Raw genomic sequence first — 22,390 nt, forward strand, 5'->3', positions numbered from 1 at the left:
GGGGGTCCTGCCCGCCTGCCTCACCCCCCCAGCCCCCCCCGGCCCCGCTGCTCTCCTGGACGGGCCCCGTGCGGGCCTCGCGGCGCCTCGGGTCCCCCACCCCGGGTCCCGTGTTGCTCAGGGCTGCCGGCCCAGGCCCGCAGAGGGCTGGCGGCGCGGCGTTTGCGTTGGCAGAGCCTCTGTGGGAGACGTTGGCGAGAGCAGAGAGCAGACCTTTCTAGGCTGTCTCTCACGGTCTCCGTCATTGTCCGCAAAGCCCTGACCCCTTGCTCTGGAGTGTGGGGCCCGCAGCGGTCCCTGCCGGGGCTCTGCGGCTTAGGGCCGCATTGACGGAGCGGTCAGCACACGGGACGCGAGGAGGTTGTCCGCTCCGCACAAGTGAGGCCTCTGGGCGTTTGAACAAGAGGGAGATGAATAAAGCAGTGGAAAGAAGTGACCTCGTTAAGAAAGAAAAGGAGAATGAGAGCTTTGTGGCCTTGAAGGAGTGTCTTCGATGCCATGTAGGGGATGAATGAGCTTACTCCTTTTTTTTTTTTTTAATGTTTTATTTATTTCTAGGAGAGAGAGAGAGACAGCGTGAGCAGGGGAGGGTCAGAGAGAGAGGGAGTCACAGACTGAAACAGGCTCCAGGCTCTGAGCTGGCAGTCAGCACAGAGCCCGACACGGGGCTTGAACCCATGAACCGCGAGATCGTGACCTAAGCGAAAGTCGGACGCTCAACCGACTAAGCCACCCAGGCGCCCCTGAATGAGCTTACTCCTTAAAAGCAGGAAGTGGAAGGAGTAATTAATAAAGGTCTGCATTCCTTTCTTATTGATTTCTACTGAGAACAACTAACTTTTTAAGTGACTTACTTAAGTGTGTTTTGAGGGCCTTGCCATTCTTGTCGTTTCTGACCAGTTTTAGACCTTCTAGCTGGTGGGTCTTCCCGACACCTCCTTTCTTTGCTCCTGAGCAGGTTATCTGGGAACAAAGCAGGACAAGTCTGGGCACCTGAGGGATCTACTGCTTTCAAGTGTCTGCTCTCAGCAAGGTTATGTGCTGCTCTCCTGAGCAACATCTCTGACTGCGATGAAACCTTCAACTACTGGGAACCAGTAAGTGATTTCTTTAGTTGTCTTGTTCTTGGTTTCCCTGCTTGGAGCCTTGATGCCAATTAAGATACAAGTAGTATGCATACACGTGTGACTGGTGGTAAAACAACTTTGTTTTCACTTTTGTATTCTAAGCTGATGATTTACCAGTTGTTGAAGGCCATGGAAAATTGGGCTTTTTCACAAAAATAATTTGTAATTTTCTGATTTAAAATAAATTTTAAAGAATAATGCTTAAAGACATTTTTAAAAATATTAACACCTACTGTGAAACTTAAAGGGAAAACAGTAGCTCTCTGTTCCATTTCTCACAGTCAAATCGAGTCCCTAGAGGGAACTTTCAGCTTTTTTGGTTAATCTGATGTTTGCTAAAATAAAAAAGCTACTAAGTGGTATGCTTGTACTGCTATTTCTTGATTTATATATTTGTAAGTCAGCTGACTTCATGTTAGAGAAAATCTAGAGTGAAATTTCCCGATCCTTTATTGCATTAAGAAGAATGTTTAGGTAGTTTAAGGAAAAGATAAGATTTAGAGTTTCTCTGTTTTGGTTAATGAGTATTTAAAAAAAAAAAAGTAAAATTCAAGCTTTCAACGTTGACCAAACAGTCTTAGGGAATTTATAATATCCTAATATTTTTCAGTATTGGGTCATTTTGATATCTATCGTTGCAAATCCTGTTGAATGTCAGCATTTTTTGTGTATCTTTCTTGTTAATTTTGCTTAGAAACTTCACCTGCATCCTGTTAGCAAGCATTTTTGGCCAATTTAACCTTGAACCTGAACCTATCTGTTTTGTACTTTCAGACACACTACCTCATCTATGGGAAGGGGTTTCAGACTTGGGAATATTCCCCAGTTTATGCGATTCGCTCCTATGCCTACCTGTTGCTTCATGCCTGGCCAGCTGCATTTCATGCAAGAATTCTACAAACTAATAAGGTAAGGGCAGGCCCACCGGGAAGCAGTTATAGCTGAACAAGAGGTGAGTCTTGGAACAGTTTTCAGAAAAGGGAAAAAAATGGTTGGTTAGGNTTTTTAGAATAGTCATTTATTCATTCATTGTAAATAAACATTAATGGAGCAACTTTTAAACATTTTTTTATTTTGATTCTGCAATAGTTAACCTACAGCCATACACCTTAGTTCCAGGTGTAGGATACAGTGATTCAACAATGATCTATGTTACTAGGTGCTCCTCAAGATAAGTGTATTCTTATTCCCTTTTATCTATTTCATCCGTCCCTCTCCCCCTGCCCCTCTGGTAACCATCAGTTTGTTTTCTGTAGTTAACAGCAGTTTTGTTTGTTTTTTTGGGTTGTCTCTCTTTTTTCTTATTTCTTAAATTCCATATATGAGTGAAATCCTATGGTATTTGTACACTGTTGTAAATGGCAAGATTTCATTGTTTTTTCTATGACCGAATAATCTTCCATTGTATGTATATACCACGTCTGCTTTATCTGTTCATCTGTCAGTGGACACTTGGGCTGCTCCATAACTTGGCTATTGTAAATAATGCTGCTATAAATATAGGGTTGCATATATCCTTTCGAATTAGTGTTTCATTTTCTTTTTTTAAAATTTTTTTATGTCTTTATTTTGAGAGACTGGGCAAGCGGGGGAGGGGCAGAGGGAGAGGGAGAAAGAGAATCTGAAGCAGGCTTCAGGCTCTGAGCTGTCAGCACAGAGCCCAACGTGGGGCTTGAATCCACAGACCCTGAGATGATGACCTGAGCTGAAGTCGGGCGCTTAACCGACTGAGCCACCCAGGCGCCCCAGCGTTTCATTTTCCTTAGGTAAATATTCAGTAATGCAGTTACTGGATCATATGATAATTCTATTTTTAACTTTTTGAGACCCCCTCCATACTGTTTCCCACAGAGGCTGTACCAGTTTACATTTCCATCAGCACTGCACAAGTTCCTTTTACTCCACATCCTCACCAACCCTTTTTTCTTGTGTTTGTGATTTTGGCCATTCCAATAGGTGTGAGGTGAGATCTCATTGTGGTTTTCATTTGCATATCCCTGATGATGAGTGATGTTGAGCGTCTTGTGTCAGTTATCTGTATGTCTTCCTTGGAGAAATGTCTATTCATGTCTCTGCCCTTTTAAAAAATTTTTTGTTAGTTGTGAGAGAGTGCGTGTGAGTAGGAAAGGGGCAGAGAGGGAGATGGGGGACAGAGGATCTGAAGCCGGCTCTGTGCTGACAGCAGAGAGACTGATGTGGGGCTCCAGACTCCATGAACTGCAATATCCTGACCTGAGGTGAAGCTGAACACTTAACCAACTGAGCCACCAAGCTGCCCCTTGGCCCATCTTTTAATTGGATATTTGTGGGTTTTTTGTGTGTTGAGTTGTATAAGCTCTTTTCATATTTTGGATATTAACTAATGGACCAACTTTTATCTGGCAGGTACTTTGTTAAGAGTTGTGGGTGTGACCCACAGTGACCAAATCCCTGCCCTCATGGAATTTATAGTTTAGTGGTAGAAGATGAACATCAAACAAGTATTTTAAATGCAGTGGGTCAGGGTACGTGGGTGACTCGGTTAAGCGTCTAGCTCTTGAGTTTGGTTCAGGTCATAATCTCACAGTTGTGGGACTGATCCTGGAGTTGGGCTCCGTGCTGGGTACGGAACCTGCTTAAGATCCTTCTCTCCCTCTCCCTTTGTCCCTTCCCTGGTCTCCTTCCCCCTCAGAAAGAGAAAGAAATGCAGTGGGTCTTAAGGCGGAGAAGTGTACGATGGGATAGCATATTAGGGAGGCTAATTTAAACAAAATGCTGAAGGAGAATTAGTAGGAGTTAATGGAGACCTAACCTGATTACTTTTTAGGAATTTGCTATCATGTGTCTTGGCATGGATTTCTTTGGGTTTGTCTTGTTTGGAGATTACTAACCTTCTTAAATATTTAGGCATATATATATATATATTTTTTTTTTTTGACAAATTTGGGCAGATTTTGGCTGTTATCTTTGAGAGTACTTTTTTAGCCCTGCCCTATCTTTTCTCTTAAAATTCCGGTGATATCAATGTTAGATGTTTTTATTATAGACTCCTAGGTCTCTGAGACCCTATTCATTTTTTTCCAGTCCATTTTCTATGTGTTGATTGAGCAATTTCTAATCTTCCAGTTCACCTATTTTTTCCTCTGTGCTCTCCATTCTGCTGTTGAGCCTATCTGTTGAGCTTTTATTTTGGTTATTGTATTTTTTTCAGTTGAAAATTTTCCATTTGGTTTTTCTTTATATATTCTGTTGCTTTGAGAATTTTTTTTCATTTACTTCCAGTGTGTTAATTGCTCACTGAATCATTTTTGCAGTGGCTCCTTTAAAAGTTTGTCATATAATTCTGACCTTTGTCTCCTTGGTATCTATTGATTGACAATTTTCATTCAGTTTGCCATCTTCCAAGTAATTTTCAGTCGAAACCTGGCCATTTGGGGTATTAGATTCTGAGACTCTGGATCTTCTTCCTGGGCCCGATGTGTTTCCTCTGCATCTCTGGGTCTTATTTTATACCATCTGTGTGGTCTGGTTGCTTCTGATACCACTCTATCAGGAGAAAGGAGACAGTTCTCCACCTTTGTTACTGCCATGTGGGGGTGGAAGTTGAGGTCCCCCACTTCACTCCAGTGGGCAGGATAGGGATACTTCACTACTGCTAGGTGGGATGAGGAGGTGGAACCCTAGGCTTACCCAAGTAGTCTCCACTGACCCTGTGTCCAGAGAGGGAGCTCATTACACCAGCAAGGATGAAGGCTTCCTACTGGACATTTGATGGCCTGGGTGGGAGTTGGGCTACTTTTTTTTTTTCCCCCCTGGGGTGCTTGCTGGAGTAGAGTGATTATTGACTAAAGGTTTTCTGTGTTGTTTGGCTACTCCTGTCTTGGCCTCTTGGCTAGATCAGCCAAGCTTTGATTGGTGTGTGTTTGTCAGTGCTCCTTGGCATTTCTACTGCCACCTTCTTTAGCTCTAAGTCTGAAATGTAGAAGGCAAAAAGAAAATTGGGGAACTCCCCACTGTTTTTTTCCTCAGGTCCTAAAGTCCCTAGGCAGTCTGGCACCTTCTCTCTACCTTGAGTCGTCTTAGGTTTACTTTACCTGTAATGTGCAGTTTTTGGTTCTACATAGTAGGAGGAATAGGGAAAAGTATAGCTAATCCATCTTGTATGAGGCAGAAGTCCCTGATTAGAGAGCTAGACGTTCAGTAGGAATTGGCTAGATAAAGGGAAAATGGGGATGAGGGAGGAAAGCCATGAGGCTGGGAAGAGGGCCAGCATGGCCTTACATAAATAGGTTTGATGCTTGGAAGAGAGGGAGTGGTGGAGTTAGTTGCAAGATACTGAAAGGTAGGAGGAGGCCAGATTTATACAATACCTGGTAGGCTCTCATAAGGAATTTAGACTTTATCCCCGCCTCCACCGGCCCCCCAGGACATTCTGAAGCCATCCAGAGGTTTTAGAGGAGAGACATGATTGCATTTGCATTTTAGACTCATCAGAAAGATAGTACCTATAGAAGGTGATAGAACTGTCCTTTGCTTCCCTATCTTTTCATTTCTGCTTTCTTTTTTTTTCTTAAATTTAGAAGAAAGGTATGCAGGATGAGGTCTTCATAGAGAAATAACAATATGCAATGCTTAAGGATTTTATTTCCATTTGAATATCCACTGTTCTTCCAATTTGACGTGTTCAACCGAATCCTTCATTTTCTATCACTTTTGCTTTTATGTTAATGACACGAGCAGGAAGCACAACAGGAATGAAGATTTCCCTTCTTGTTCTTTCTTCTAATCTCCTCCCTGTTAGGTTCTGCCAATGGAAGCCAACAGGGGGCCACTTGGCAAGGGGGAATTAGCTTAAAGAGTCCCAGCCCCAGCATCCTGATGCACAATAGAGAGGGTGGATTGTTACTGAAAGACCATCTGGTAATAATTGGCACCCCCTAGTGTTGGTTACCTTTCCAACCTCTTGCTACTCTAAATAAGAATACCTTTATTTTGTCTCTTTGAACTATGTGCTCAGGAGTAGGATCCTGTACATAGATCCATAGGCTACTTAATTTCATGCATGGGGTACTGCCAGATTGCTCCCTAGAATGGCTATCCAACTTCACACTTCTGCAACAGTGTTCCACATCTCAGCCACCTTACACCTCCTGAGCACTTGATATTTCTGACTTGCTAATTTTTGCCCTTCTCATGCATGTGAGATGTTTCTCATTTTAATTGGATTTCTCCGATTACATGTGAGGTGCAACATTTCATTTAATAGTCATTCGTATTTTTTTTTTTTTTCCTGTGAATTACCTATTCATATCCTTTGCCTGTTTTTCAGTTGGGTTTTCTGGTTTTCTTTACGGATTTGTAGAAGTTCTCAAAGTAACCACTTGAAGGTTTTAGATACTGGAAATCTTTTGGCTGTTGCCTCTCTATTGTGTCTGTGGATCTTTGTTGAACAGAAATCTTTAATTTTGATACAGCCCAATTAGTTTTTCACTTATGATTGGTGGGTTTTGGGTCTTTCCAAAAGAAATCCCTCCTTACCACAGTTCACAAAGATGTCCTTACATATTTTCTTAGCTTTATAATTTTACCTGTCACATACGAGGCTTTAATGCACTTAAATATTTTTTAAAAAAGATTTTTAAGTAATCTCTACACTCAATGTGGGGCTTGAATTTGCAACCCTAAGATCAAGAGTTGCACACTCCACTATATTGAGCCAGACAGGTATCCTAATTTTAACATTATTTTTTATAAATTATAGAAAGAGCTCGCTTTATTTTTTGTGGTAGAGTGAACTGGATTTTTAAGTCCTATCTGCTGAGTAATCCATCCTTTCTCTGATTCGTGATACCATATCTATCAGGTACTTTATTCCTACATTCATAGGTCTTTTCTTGGCCTCCTTATTCTATGTCCTTGGTCAGATTGTCAGTACCATATTTTTATTATGGTTTTGTTGTGTGTGTTAAATATCTGGTTGATAAACTTCTCATGTCGATTTTATTATATTTATTTTATTTCTAGGAGAGAGAGAGAGACCGCGTGAGCAGGGAAGGGTCAGAGAGAGAGAGGGAGTCACAGACTGAAACAGGCTCCAGGCTCATGAGCTGGCAGTCAGCGCAGAGCCCGACGTGGGGCTTGAACCCACGAACCGTGAGATCATGACCTAAGTGAAAGTCGGACGCTTAACCGACTAAGCCACCCAGGTGCCCCTCATGTCGATTTTAAAATCTATATTTTAAAAATGATTACAGGGACGCCTGAGTGGGTCAGTCGGTTAAGCGTCCTACTTCAGCTCAGGTCATGATCTCCTGGTTCGTGGGTTTGAGCACTGAGTCGGGCTCTGTGCTGACAGCTCAGAGCCTGGAGCCTGCTTCAGATTCTGTGTCTGCTCCATCCCCCTCTCGTACACTGTCTTACTCTGTCTCTCAAAAATAAATAAATGTTAACAAAAAAAAAACAAACCCTTACAGAATCTGTTTGTCCCTCCCCCAAGTTCTGCTGGGTTTTGATGAGAGTTGCACTGAATTATATGTTAATAGAATCAATGTTTATAGGTTTGTTATTTTCATTCTTACAATGATCTGATCCATTTAGTCAGGTTTTCCATGTCTTCTAATAAAATTTTTAGGTGTACCCAATTCAGTCTTATTCTTGGGTAGGTTAAGGCTTACATTCTTGATACTTTTTGTTGCTATTTGGAAAGAAATCTTGTTTTGCTAATTTTTTAGGTGGTCATTGCTGATACAGAGGAATACAGTTGATCTTTGTTTTTTTGATCTTCATCTAAATCTTGCTGAATCTCCTTATTAGTGTCCTTGGTTTATCAGGTGAATCTCTTGGATTCTCTTACATCTGTGCATAAAGTTCAGTTTCTTTTATTCTATAATACCTCATTTTTTTTGTATATCATTTTGCACCAACCAGGACTTCTATTTATATGTTGGACGTTATTTGTTGTGGGAACATGGTTATCCTACTTCTAAATACAACTCTTATATTAACTTAGGTTAATTTTTAACTTTCTAAATGTGTTTTGTACTCTCCCCAATTAGATGAGGAGTGCTTATGCATGTAGACACTTGGTACTAAAATTATCTGAATTCCTAGGAGCATCTGGAATAGTGTTCAGTGTATACTAGATATTCAGTATGTTTTTATTGAATTAATGAATGAGTCTGGCATTTATTGGCTGAAGTCAGGCACTCAACCAATTGAGCCACCCAGGTGCCCCAAGTCTGGCATTTATTGGATCACTTTATTGAACTCTGGAATTTTTTGGTTCTAGTGATAAAAATGGGAAGTATTTCTAAGTCATATGTAATTCTATTAATTATAACATCTATTTCAGTAGTGCTTATATTCTGAGGTAGTCCAGGCTCTTAAACATACCACTGTGCTATAGTATGAAAGCTATTCAATAGAACCCCTATTATTATTTTTTAAATCGGTGTTAATTATAAACTTAATGAAATCACATTACAGATACTTGGAAGTAAGAAGGAAAATCTGCACCTAACTCCCACCAGCTTGGTTCAGCCGTCTTTACCATTTTCTCACATTTCTTTTCAGCCTTTTTATATGCTTCTGATTTCCAAAGCTGTGATTCTGACATGTAAATGATAACGTATTGTGCATTTTTACCTGGTATTGTGTAATTATCAATATATAATAGTTCAGGAAATGTTTTTTGAATGTAGTTTTATATCTTATTCTTTCACTGTTTCTGTAACCGTAAATTTTATCTGTGTAGTAGTCCATGAAATGTGTAGCAGAATTGACTCCCCGCACCCCCCACCCCCGTAATCGGATGTTATATAGTTCTTTTAAACCATTTTTTTCCTTAAATTAATAGTGTTGCAATGACCATTTGCATGAGTAGAACTAACCCTCCCGCCGCCCTTACTTCAGTTACGTCTGTGGGCTGGAGTCCTAGAAATAGGTATACTGGGTCTTGGGATATGACCATGTTTATGGTTCTTGATCCATACTGCCTTTTAAGAGGATTATACCAGTTCACAATGTTACTAATGACAAATGAAAGTGGTTTGATCTTGAAGGCTTTGTATGACTTTTGTTGGTTTTATTAAAATTTTTTAACGTTTTATTTATTTTTGAGAGTGAGATCGAGACCGTATGAGCAGGGGAGGGTCAAAGAGAGAAAGAGACCCGGAATCCGAGGACAGCCTCCAGGCTCTGAGCTAGCTGTCAGCACAGAGCCCGATGCAAGGCTCCAGCCCATGAACCATAAGATCGTGACCTGAGCCAAAGTCAGGACGCTTAACCGACTGAGCCACCCAGGAGCCCTGTGACTTTTGTTTTCTTGTTTTTGGTTTCTTTCAGATTCTTGTCTTCTACTTTTTACGATGTCTCCTGGCTTTTGTGAGCTGTATCTGTGAACTTTACTTTTATAAGTGAGTATAAAAGCTTTGCCTCTGAAAGTGTTATGAGGAAGCTCAATACAGCATAAGATTATTTCTGATAGCATACGCAGTATTTATAATAGAAAATACTTTACTCCTAGCTCCTAATATTATATTTGGAGTAGGACTTCAAAATTTTTTTCACTTTTTTTGATGTACAATTGAAATAGAACATTGTGTAAATTTAAGGTGTACAATTGTTAAATGTATATGTATGAAATATGACAGTAAGGTTAACACCTCCATCACTTCACATAAATACACCTTTGTGTGTGGTGAGAACATTCAAGATGTACTCTTCTAGCAACTTTCAAGTGTAATAATGTATTGTTAACTATATTTACCATGCTGTATATTAGATCTTCTGGAACTTAGTTGGAAGTTTATATCTTTTGACCAATATCTCCTAATCTCCCTGTCCCCCTGATTCCCTGCTTCCCCAGCCCCTGGTAGCTACCATTCTGTTTCTACCAGTTTGGCTTTTTTTAGATTCCACATGTGAGATCTTTACACTATACGTCTTTTAGTATCTGACATTTCACTTGGAATCCTAGCGTCAAGGTCCACCCATCTGTTGCAAATGGCAGGATTTCCTTTTTAAATTCCATTGTATATCTTAAGAGTTTTATTTATTTTTTAGACTACTTCTCAGTGAGAGAGTGAGAGTGGGGGCTGGGGAGGGGCAGAGAAGGAGAGAGGGAGGGAGACAGAGAATCCAAAGCAGGCTCCACACTGTCAGCACAAAGCCCAATGTGGGGCTCGAACCTATGAACTGTGAGATCACGACCTGAGCTGAAGTCAGGCACTCAACTGACTGAGCCACCCAGGTGCCCCTATTCCATTGTTATCTATACGACATTTTCCTTATTCATTCATTCATAGATGGACATTTAGGTTGATTCCAGATCTTGGCTGTTAGGAATAGTACCGTAATAATCATGGGGTACAGATAGCCCGCTGAGATAGTGACTTCATGTCCTTTGGATTTATACCCTGCTGTGGGTGGGATTGTTGGATCACATGGTAATCCTGTATTTAACTTTTTTCCTATTGATTTTTTTGAGGAAATAAGTGAGCTTATTTTCTGAAATACTGGAGGGGAATACTTCTCATTTCACTTTCTTTCCTGAGGTTCATAAATTCCATATCTTCATATGATGTTAAATGATGTTTAAACACCTAACTCGTGTTTTATTTGGTAGAAGCTAGTAGAGCCTTATTTTTGGCCCCAAGATAGAGGATTATGATTTACCTCTTCCCCTTGAACGTAGATGATAGGAAATTATTCCCATTGTGGGACTCACTAATCTTAATTTTTTTTTTTTTATGTTCATTTGAGAGAGAGAGAGAGAATATGCAAGCAGGGAAGGGACAGGGAGAAACAGAATGTGAAGCAGGCTCCAGACCTGAGCGGTCAACCCTGAGCCTGATACAGGGCTCAAACCCATAAACGGTGAGATCATGACCTGAGCTGAAGTTGGACACATAACTGAGTGAGCCACCCAGGCACCCCAGGACTCCCTGCTCTTATTCGCACCTCGTACATGGTCTTTTCCCAAGTACCTATTGGTTGGTTGAAGTATTAAGCATTTAAGTGTTACAGTAATAAAAATAACCACTTTATTTTTTTTACATGAAACCTAAGACACTTTAATAATGCTTTAAAATGTATTTAGACTTCATAATCATTATTTAAAAATCTCTCCACTGCAAAACAGATAAAAATACCATATAAAAAAATTCTTTGGTCTTGAGTCTGGGTGACACAGAGGAGAAGAAAGAAAGCCAGTGCTGTCTTTGAGGATTGTAACCATATGTTGGTCTTCTTCTGGGTTCAGGACTGAATTCACATCCTCTGTATGGTCCCTCAAACCCCAAGTTGAGAATTTATTTCAAAACTGTTCTGGGTTGGTAGTACCCCTACCAGTTGGACGCTTAACTGACTGACCCACCCAGATGCCCCTGAATAGGCCTTTTTCTAAAGAAGAAACATGCTTAGCGAATGGGTATATGAAAAGATGGTGTCACTAATCATAAGGGAAATGCAAATCAAAACCGCAATGAGCTATATGACTCCCTCGTTGTTAGAATGGCTGTTATCAAGAAAAAAACAGCTGGTGTTGGCAAGAATGTAGGATTGGAACCTTAGCATCCTGTAGGTGGGAATTCAAAATGATATATTGACTATGCAAACAGTATGGAGGGTCCTCAAAAAACTAAAAATTGAAGTGCAGTATGATCCAGCAGTCCAGCTTTTGGGTATTTAAAAGAATTGAAACAGGATCTTGAAGAGGTATCTGCACTTCCATGTTTATTGTAGCACTATTCACAGTAGCCAAGATCGGAAACCACTGAAGTGTCCATTGACTGATCCATGGGGGAAATGCCGTATATATGTAGAAGGGAATACTCAGTCTTAGAAGAAAGTTCTGTAATATGTGACAACATGGATGCACCTTGAGGACCTGCTGAGCTAATCAGTTACAGATGGACAAACATTGCATGATTCGACGTGTATGACGATTCTAAAACAAACTCCTGGAAGCCGAGAATAGAATTGTGGTTGCCAGGGGCTGGGGGGAGGGGGAAATGAGTTGCTGATCAATGGGTATAAAATTTCTGTTGTACAAGATGAGTAAGTTCTAGAGAGCTCTACAACATTGTGCCTATTAGCTAACAGTACTGTATTTTACACTTAAAAACCTGTTAAGAGGGTGCATCTACCGCATGTTCTTACCACGATAAAATAGAAAAGCTAAAAGGAAAAAGGAATGAGACTACAAAAATAGCCCAGCAGATTTGAAAAAGAGCCAAGCAGAACTTGTAGAAATGAAAGTAAACAACTGACACTTAAATTTCAGTGGCTAGTTGAAATTGCTAATTAGACGCTGCTAATGAGTAAACTTGAAGATTGATCCGAATAAATCAGTAAGAAAGAAGTACAGAGTGACAAAAAGGAAATAAAAGGAAAATGATAGGAAAATATAAAGAGGTTAAGAAACCTCTATGGTAGAGTTGATGGATCCAACGTCTATCTAACCAGATTCTAGGAGATGATCGAATGGGGAGAAGGCAGTATTTGGCGAAATCATAGCTAGAATTTTCCAGAATTAGTGAAAACCAAGATCCTATTTCATAGATTCAGGGAGCCTAACCTATCCTCAGCTGGATAAATAAAAGGGAATTCGTGAAACTACATAGAACACTAAGGGCAAAGAAGGTCTTAAAAGTTGAGAGAACTGATAGAAAATACCTACAAAGGAATGTTAGACCGACAGAAGCCCTCTCCAAAGCCAGAAGATTAAAAAAAAACAACAACAAAAAAACACTTCAAAGTGCCCGGAGAAAATGGCTTAATCCTAAAATGGTGTACTCAGCTAAACCATCTTTTAAGACGAAGCGCTAAAAAGACTTTGATGTAGCACCCCCGCACCCGAATAAATAAACCAAACAAAAATAGGAATTTGCCACTGGCAGATTCTCACTCGAGAAACTTTAGAAAGATACTTAGGTGGAGAAGCCAAGAAAGAAGCTCTGAGCTTCACTAAGGGACCTGAGCAGGAGGGCGGTTAACACGGGGGGTCGGTGTTGGAACAAATGTTGACCAGATGAAGCTGTGATGACTTCTAATAATGTTTACAGGGTTAAAGACCTCCACGAAAGAGGTAAATGAAGTGTATACTTAAGTCTGAGAAATAGGAACTGACGCTTTGTGTGTCTCCTAGTCTCCTCTTATAACTACCATTTGTTGAGCAACTCTGTTCCAGGCACTCCAAGCATTTTTCCACGCATTGTCCTCAACAGAAATCTTACAAAGTAGACCTTCTCATTACCCTGGCTTTACAGATGAGGAATCTGATAGCATTGTCACTAGGCCAGGGTACTGCTCTTAGTAAGTGGCGGAGCCCAAATTTGAACCTGTGCCCCTCTGAATTTGAGGCCTCTTGGTTTTTCCCCACATCATGCTGTTTTCCTGTTGATGTATACACAATCTTAGCAGAGCAAGCGTGCATTTCCTTTTAGGTAGAGTGCTTCTCTTCTGCTTAAAGAATAAGAATGTTGAGGTTTGTCAGGCACACAAAATTGCTGACAAACCTGTCCAGAAAGTTCTGTGTTTGACTTTAAATCTTCAGTGTTCTCTGCGGAGCAAGCATGTTTTTGTCCTTTGCTTTGAAACGTCTGTCCCTAAGATTTGCCATGCTGATAGTCTTTGCCTTTCTCCTAGGGCTGTGTGCAAGAAGTTTGGGCTGCATGTGAGTCGGATGATGCTGGCCTTCTTGGTTCTTAGCACTGGCATGTTTTGCTCATCATCAGGTAAGTAAATGGACAGGTAAAGGCGTAACAGGTGCACTGATCTTTCTGTGCTGAAAGGATCAACTTGTCTAGGTGTAGGTTACGTTGTATAGCATGTCTGTAGCTTGTAGAGCACTGTTAATGACTTGATCTTCACCATCCTTTATGGGAGCCCTGTGTTAGGGTATGATAAATATTTTCCTCTTGTGCAGATGAGGACTCAGAAACTTAGAAAAGTGAAAAGAAGTTATTTTCACCATGTTGCTCTGTTACATTGTTGTAGTTTTTTTTTTTTTTTAAACATCTCACAAGGCTGAAAAACCAGCACCCATTGCCTTTCCCTGCTAGTAGGGGAAGAAAAATAATTTTGTTCTTTTGCTCTTGTTTGTGTGTAAAAGCCCTATTCTTTATGGTTTTGCTTTCTGCCTGTTATTTGCAGTATGTTCTATAAAGGTATACATTCTCTTTGTTGGGCTTTCCCCTCCCTTTTTAAAGCGTAAACCTAAAGGGAAGTTAGAATATTAGACTGGTGGCTTACAAACTCTGCTCCATTGAACACTGTGTCCTCTGAGCTGAGTCACGGTAGCCTCTTGACAAAAGGTAGCCTGATGCTCCGGAAAAATGAAGCCACTAGATAGAATTATGTCACTTTTAGTTTCTGCTTGTGTATACCAGAGTCCAGTATGCACACTAAATATACACAAAACATCGTATTTAGCACACAAGTATGTATTTCACTTTATTGACTGTATCAAAACCTATGTTCTGCAGGGACCTCAGGACTCTGCACCTAAATAATTAAAAAAATTTTGTTAATTATTTTTGAGAGAGACAGAGCACAAGTGTACAAGTGGGGGAGGGACACAGAGAGAGGGAGACACAGAATTGGAAGGAGGCTCCAGGATCTGAGCTGTCAGCACAGAGCCCGACGCGGGGCTCGAACCCATGAACAGTGAATAATTTTGTGAGTCACTGTCCTAAACGAGATTGCTGACCTCTCTGAGCTGGCAGAGGCCTCCAATTCCTCTGCTCCCTTTGTTCTCTACATTGGCAGCATACTTGATAGCTTTGGGTGGCATCAGTATTATTTAGCATTGATCTGTGAAGTTGTACCTTCCATTTTTTAAGTTACTTTGGTACTCTTAAAACTGATTCTTAAGTGGGAGAGGTGTTCAGTAGTGGCTTTAGCTTTGTTATCTCAGTTGAGGATATTAAGGCACAGAGAAGTTCAAGGCATGCTTTTATACATAGCCTTTAAATCCTTTACTGACTTTTGAGCAGGGCTTGTGCAGCCTGGAGCATCAGATTGCATTTTTGTGTCAAATTGTTAGAACCACTGATCAAATGTTACTGTAATGAGACCCTGAAGGCACTCAGTCCTCTGCTGTTTGCCACAACAAAGTAATGCTAGATAGGAGTAATCAGGGGACATCTAAAGACCAGATCATCCATGTTAGTGGATGCAGGATACAATATTTGGCCCATGAGAAGGCTTCCTCGAGTTCCTATGCGGTAAAGTTAGTGCCAGAGCAGTCTCAGAACACTACCAGAAGATAAAATTCTTCAGAAATAGTCAGCAGTGGCTCTTAAGTTCCTTGAAACATATTCCCTACCTGGAAATGTAACTGGAATTGTGTTAAGTTGTGCATTTGGAGTACAGGCCAGAAGAATGGCATGGTTTGTATTGTATAACCAGGCAGCGTGTTGGTACCTAAAAAAAAAAATAGGCATGAGAAAGTGAGAAGATCCTTGAACTTCATGGTTATTTTAAGGAATATCCTATTACTCTGCATTTCTAATAGAGCGTTCCTCAAAATATGTTCCTGGCTATTGTTCTGCAGTGTGGGTAGATTTTTGATTATACCTACTCAATCGCAAACTTTTGTCTCCCCACTCCCCTTGTGTTCCCCCTTTCTTTACTCTTGCAGCACTCCTTCCTAGCAGCTTCTGTATGTACACCACGCTGGTAGCCATGACTGGCTGGTACATGGACAAGACTTCCATTGCTGTGCTTGGAGTAGCAGCTGGGGCTATCTTGGGCTGGCCATTCAGTGCTGCTCTTGGGTAAGAAACCAACACGATTCATCTTCTTGTATCTCTGGGCACACGGTAAATCCCAGTGTTGGCTGATCTCCCCTTTCCCTGGTTATGACCTAAGTCACAGGAATGAATTAGACCTACAAAGATTCTGGGAGTTGGAAGAATCTCTTGGTGTTTATCTAACACGAATAGTGACTATTGGGCATCTGCTGTGTGTTAAGTGCTGCTAAACCCCTTACAAATTTGACTTCTAAACCTTATAACAGCTTTGCAGGAGAAATCAGTTATTAGTGCTTCAGTAGTGATAACGTAGACTCCAGGAGGGTGAGGAATTTGCCTTGAAGATGACGATTGCTTTTGGAGCCAGGCCTCCCTGACTCCACCACTGATGGTTCTTCCCTGCTGCAAGCTTGGTGCCGTGCATGTCCCGCTCCCGGGCCTGATGCCGGACTCTCCCTGCAGGCTCGTGGCCTTGGCCTCAGCAGCTTTCTCCCCGAGGCCTGTAGTCTTTCTTGCTCACGTTCCTTGTTTTTACCACTTCAGCTCTAGTCTGTGCTGCCTTTGCTTCTCACTCGCATTGCGAGTAATTTGGAAAAATACTGTAGTTTGATGTTAAGGTTATTCTAGTACAGCTGACCCTTGAACAGCCCCGGGGGTTAGGGACACTGACCCCCTGCACAGCCAAAAATCTGCATGTAACTTTTGACTCTCCAGAAACTTTATAATGGCTTATTGTTGACCAGAAGCCTTACTGATAATTAACACATACTTCGTATGTTATATGTATTCTATACCATATTCTTTAAAGTAAGCTAGAGAGAAGAAAGTGTTACTAAGAAAAAAAGATTTGTTCACAGTACTGTCTATACTATATTTCTAAAAAACAATTGATGTATATGTGGACTCACATAGTTTAAACCCATGCTGTTCAAAAGTCAACTGTACTACTATATTTCTATTATAAAAAGTGCCAGTTTGTATTAGGTGAAAAGAATTCCTAATTCTCTTTGCCCATAGCCTAATCATCAAAGGTAGTTTTATATACTTTTCTAGAAACTGTCCTCGTGTGTAAATGCATACATACCTATGTGTGTACATCCTGGAAATTCTTAATTAGAATTGTACCTGTACATACTTTCTGTTGTACATACATAGGTCTTTGTACAGGTTGCATTCCATTATCTGACCCTGATTTAGCCATTGCCTTATCAGTAGAGATCTAGATTTTGGTGTTTTTGCTTCAGTGAACATTTTTGTTCACATGTCTATATGTTTATGGAAATTCATTGATAGGGTAAATTTTTAGAAGGGGATTTACTGAGAGGATAGGTATTCTAAGTTTTCTTAATTGTCTTATTTTTTTTTATTGCTGGTTTTTAATATTCATTTTTGAGAGAAACAGAGTGTAAGTGGTCAAGGGGCAGAGAGAGAGGACACAGAAATTCAAAGCAGGCTCCAGGCTCTGAGCTGGCAGCACAGAGTCCAATGAGGGGCTCAAACTCCCAAACCTTGAGATCATGACCTGAGCTGAAGTTGGCCGCCCAACCTACTAAGCCACCCAAGTCTGGTTTCCCCACCTCCAATCTTCCATTCTGTTTATCCTCCTCAAAATACTGTATTCAGAATTTTGTATGGGGCCCTTTTCTGTTTTTTCTCTTACCTCAACCATCTTGATCATTCCCACGTCTTTAAATCTGATCCAGTCATCTTCTATATTACTAGCTGCCTGTTAGATACCTCCTTTTATATAGCTAAACATATACAAAACTGAGCTCACTATCTTCCCTTCATAGCTGTTCTTTTATCTATGTTTCCATCCCAATAAATGATACCACCATCTCCTCAGTGCTCAGTCAGGAACCTGAAAATTATCTGTGACTCTTTTCTCTTTCCCATGTCCTGCTTATTGTGTGTCCTGAATACCTTGAATCTGACTACTTTTCTTCACCTCTGCTCCTGAATTACCACACAGCCTCCTAAATGATCTTCCCATCTCTAGGCTTGATCTCTGTGAATCTGCTCTCCACAGTCAAACTAGAGTTACCTTCCTAAAATGCAAATATGACTGTATCACTCTCTGTTTTGAACTCTGTGGTAGCTTCCCCATTACTCTGTGCCACAGAGGTTGACAGCCTGTGGCCTGTGGGCCCAGTCCGGCTGGTCGTGTTTTGTACAGCCCAAGAACTTAGGAAGTTATTATGTTATGAAGGGTTGTTAACAGCACACACACATACTACAGACACACAATATGCAGCAGAGACCATATGTGGCCTCAAAGCCTAAAATATATTCTGTCAGGTCCTTTAAATAAAAAGCTTGCCAACCCCTGGTTGATGGTGTCCAGATTCTATCTGACATGCGTCACAAAACCCCAGTCGGGCTCCTTTTTACTTCTCCAGTAAGTAAAAGTACTTTTTTGTTTGTTTGTTTGTTTTTTTTGGTCTGTTCCTCCATTCCTTTTACTCTGCACCATCGACCTTGAACTGTATGAGCTCCTCAAATCCCTCTAGGCGGCACATTTTGATTGGTCTGCCATTAGCTGAGATCAGTGATTTCAGGATCACAGTCAGCAGTCTACCATCATTTATTGACTACTTTGTGCTGCACACTGCTGATGCTGTGATAAAGAAGACAGTTATGCTTCCTGCTCTTTTGGAGCCTACATTTTAGTAGGAAAGACAGACCTTGAACAAGTAAGTAAAAGTATGATGACTTCCCAAAGGAGAAGCACAGATGCCGTGGGAATGTCACTGGTTGGGCAGAACAAAATGAAAACACAAAATGTTAATGCAAAACTTAGACGATAGACTGTGGAAGTTCTGTCACAGAAGAGATGCCTGTGGTAGCACACGACATTGCTAAGTAAGTGATAGACATGATAATGCTGTGTAAATTCAGAGACCGGAGACTGGATTCCACAGGGGAGTTTGGGTAAATTCTGTAGAATCAGATTGGTGTGGGGAGGGAACTCCTTGCGGCTGGAGCATGGGGGAAGATTCTGGCTCGTGTTCCAGATCTGGAGGTCCTGGGCATGAAGGTGATGGTTCATGCAAGAGCGGAAGTACCCCCTGAGAAGATGACAGAGAAAGGAGAGTAGAAGTTTGCTTTTGGGAAACCGGACCATGCTAGGGCACAAAAAGGAAAAGGAACACTTGGGAAGAGTCCAGAAAGAGCAGGAGCCAGGACGCTTAAAGAGGAAGGAACAGATGCTCTGTGTCAAGTGCCGCAGGAAGACCAAGGGAGATGGAGCTAGTGCAGAGATCGGGGTTTGGCTGAGGGCAGGTTCCTGCTGACCTTACGTCGTCTCCCCAGCCTCAAGCCAGGCCTTCAGGAAGAAGTGGTGAAGGCAGTGTACATACGTCACTTGCTTGTGGAATTTAAGTAAAAGGGAGAAGAGCAAATGGTATTGGAAGGGGCTATATCAGAACTGACGTATCGAAGTTTGTTAATATTATTAAAATCTTTATAAATCATGGAAAAGATTGGTATTCATTTGGCAGGGTGGATGTAGGACCACACGGCACATTTACTTACAATTAACGTATTTAAGTGTCTGTTACACATAAGTAGGTATAATATGGAACTTCTGCCAGAAGCTCAGTATTAATGTTTCTTATGCATCATGGGGTGCGAAGTACTATCATGCGCTCTCTGAACAGAACACTATTTTTGAGAAGACTGCCTCTTATATGCAGGCTTTCTTTCCTTACTAACTGCTAGAGACATTTTTTCCTTCCACTCTGTTCAGCATGAAGAGTGTGAATCAGACTTGAGTCTATATTGTAAGTATTTAATTTCCTACTTTTGTTTCTCTGTTAAATAGTTTACCCATTGCCTTTGATTTGCTGGTCATGAAACACAGGTGGAAGAGTTTCTTTCTTTGGTCTCTGGTGGCTCTGATGCTCTTTCTGGTGAGTTTGATTTTTTTCCTTGTTTTGTTTGAACATTGTAATGAAAGCATGTTCTGATGTAGGAAAGAGAACATTAGAAATTCATTCTGTTTTTGGTTCTGAAGTTTATCCTGTTAGCATTGGGAGAATGTTTCCGGAACAAAACCTTGTAATTGCTATCCATCCTCTGCTCTGTTTTAGGTGCCTGTTGTGGCCATTGACAGTTACTACTATGGGAAGCTGGTGGTGGCACCCCTGAACATTGTTTTGTACAATGTCTTCACTCCTCACGGACCTGATCTTTATGGTAAGGGACTCTGGGGAAGGGTAGGACGTAGCTTCATTTGCCTGAGCTTTGAAATTTCAACTCCGTTTCTTCATTTCCTCAAATATCCTTTGGCAAATACAGCATTTCTTTGCTAGTATTCTTTTTCATGAAGAAATGACATTTGGATGTAGCACAGCAATGATTAAGTTACCACTAAATATTTCTTCTTGATTAATGTGATTTCTGCTCTCTGTTGTTTTCAGTATGTTGTGGTTCTTGATGCTACTTTTTTAAATGAAAAGTTACTTTTTACACTTTTCATTAGAAAATCAGTATGATAACAAAGTTAGGAAAATAAAAACGTTCATAATCCCATCATCTCCAGATAGCTGTTGTTAATACCTTGGAGTCCATTCCTCTAGATGTCTTCTGGACGTGTACATACTTGATATTACTTTTTCTTTAAGTTTGCGTTCAGTATCAGGATTAGGAGAGAAAGTTTGGAAAATGTGTAGAAAAGGCAGAGCAAATGATGGAGTCAGCGTGAGAAGGTGAGCAGTTTGGCCAGCTTTACAGGGGTGATGCCTTTAGTCTGAGAACACATTCTCCATTTTACCTCTGTCTCCCAACCCATCTCCCACCACCCCCATGCCTTCTCTCAGCCAACACTGAGCCTGTTTTGTTTGGTCCCTGAGGGCATTTGAGTTGGTGACAACTACAGAGGGTTGTCCTAGAGATCTTTCTGGTCAGATTAGCCAAATCAGTAAACGTTTACGAGACTGTTTTTCACTAAAGTAAGTGTAGTTTTTTCTGCCTTAATTTTCTGAAGGTCTTGAGACATTTTTTTATATGTGATTGTCCTTGGGCTCTGCTGTGAAGCAAGTTAATATTACCTTTATGTCTTACCCATGATGTGCCATGCCCATCACTTTTCTGTGCCACTTTGCTAATAGGACCAACAGATTGGACGAGGAGATTTAAAGTAAGCATACGAATGAGATTTAATTGGGCCTATTGGGATTTGTGGAATATCGTTATTTAGATGGCAGTAGGTAGTAGGTCAGAATAAACCATGTTTTTTTTCAGTGACTTGAATTCACAGACTGCCTTGTTAGAGAATGAATAATTGTTAAGTGAAGGAACTTTAATTTTTTTGAAAGTTTAATCTCTGCCCCCAGTGTGGGGTGCAGAACTCATAACCCCGAGATCAAGAGTCACACTCCTCTGACTGAGCCAGCCAGGCTCTCCCTAAGTGAAGGAATTTTAAAAGGCTCCTTTAGGACTTCAAGATCCCCAAGGATGTGAGAAAAGGCCCCAGTTTTAAGCTTTTGCCTCTAGATGTCTCCCTTTAGCTGGAGAGAGTTTGTATGTTTTTAATTACCCTTGTTGTAGGTTACTTGTAACATTTTACTTGATTCTATAAGACAATAGAAGGAAGACTCTTTTAGACCCAGATTGCACATTAGAAACTGATTTACATGGAATCTATGGAAGGAAAATACCCATTATGTATAGGTGCATAAATTATGTTAACTTGAGTTTAATTTTGGGAGACTGGCTTCACTTTTTAAAAATTTATTATTTTTTAATTTAAGAGAGCACCCACATGAGTGGGGGAGAGTGTGTGTGTGTGTGTGTGGGGGAGAGAGAGAGAGAGAGAGAGAATCTTAAGCAGACTCTATGCTCAGCATGGAACTCAACTTGGGGCTCAGTCCCACAACCCTGGGATCATAACCTGAGCCAAAATCAAGAGTCAGACACCCCCATCAACTGAGCCATCCAGGTGCCCCTGGTTTCACTTTCTAAACAGCGTATTACATACTGATATTTTTTAAAAAGTTTTTTTAATGTTTATTTTTGAGAGAGAGCGCCTGCATGTGTGAGCAAACGGGGGTGGGGTGGGGCAGAGAGCGAGGGACACATAGAATCTGAAGTGCAGGCTTCAAGCTCTGAGCCATCAACACAGAGCCTGACACGGAGCTTCAACCCACAAACTGCGAGATCATGACCTGAGCTGAAGTTGGATGCTGAACCGACTGAGCTACTCAGGCGCCACACATATTAATATTTTGATTGCATAATTATAAAACTTAGAGAATATATGAAAGTTAAATATTTTTTGTAGTTCTCTAGGCAGATGAAACTTCTAAATCAGTAATAAACAGGTTGGTGGAGAGAGTAGGGAAGAGTAAATTCCGATTTATGTTTCTGGTTTTACAGTGGGTAGGTCAGGGATCCCTGTTGTGAAATCCAGCAGAGCAAGGGCCAGTCTTTCCCTGGATGTTGGCTTCTGCAGTTCGTTTTGTCCACTGTTTGGGTAGAGTCCCTGGGACTCCTGCCTGCTCTGATGAGCCTGAGAGAGCTTCAGTT

General features: G+C 41.0%; 1 protein-coding gene across 2 annotated transcripts in view; it reads left to right on the forward strand.

Annotated features, from left to right (window-relative positions):
* ALG9 (ALG9 alpha-1,2-mannosyltransferase) overlaps nucleotides 1-22,390 on the forward strand; it is a 94,454-nt gene that overhangs the window by 385 nt on the left and 71,679 nt on the right. The window contains exons 2-8 of one of the 2 annotated variants that reach the window (XM_077780507.1): nucleotides 959-1,097; nucleotides 1,902-2,036; nucleotides 9,450-9,520; nucleotides 13,755-13,843; nucleotides 15,751-15,886; nucleotides 19,686-19,773; nucleotides 19,954-20,059. In XM_077780507.1, the coding sequence (XP_077636633.1) occupies nucleotides 959-1,097; nucleotides 1,902-2,036; nucleotides 9,450-9,520; nucleotides 13,755-13,843; nucleotides 15,751-15,886; nucleotides 19,686-19,773; nucleotides 19,954-20,059 (764 nt within the window). Of the gene's footprint in view, nucleotides 1-919; nucleotides 1,098-1,901; nucleotides 2,037-9,449; nucleotides 9,521-13,754; nucleotides 13,844-15,750; nucleotides 15,887-19,685; nucleotides 19,774-19,953; nucleotides 20,060-22,390 lie in introns of both variants that reach the window. The other variant, XM_077780508.1, reaches the window with a different exon arrangement.

The sequence above is a fragment of the Crocuta crocuta genome, unplaced genomic scaffold, assembly GCF_008692635.1.
Source record: "Crocuta crocuta isolate KB4526 unplaced genomic scaffold, BGI_CrCroc_1.0 scaffold374, whole genome shotgun sequence".
Taxonomy (NCBI): domain Eukaryota; kingdom Metazoa; phylum Chordata; class Mammalia; order Carnivora; family Hyaenidae; genus Crocuta; species Crocuta crocuta.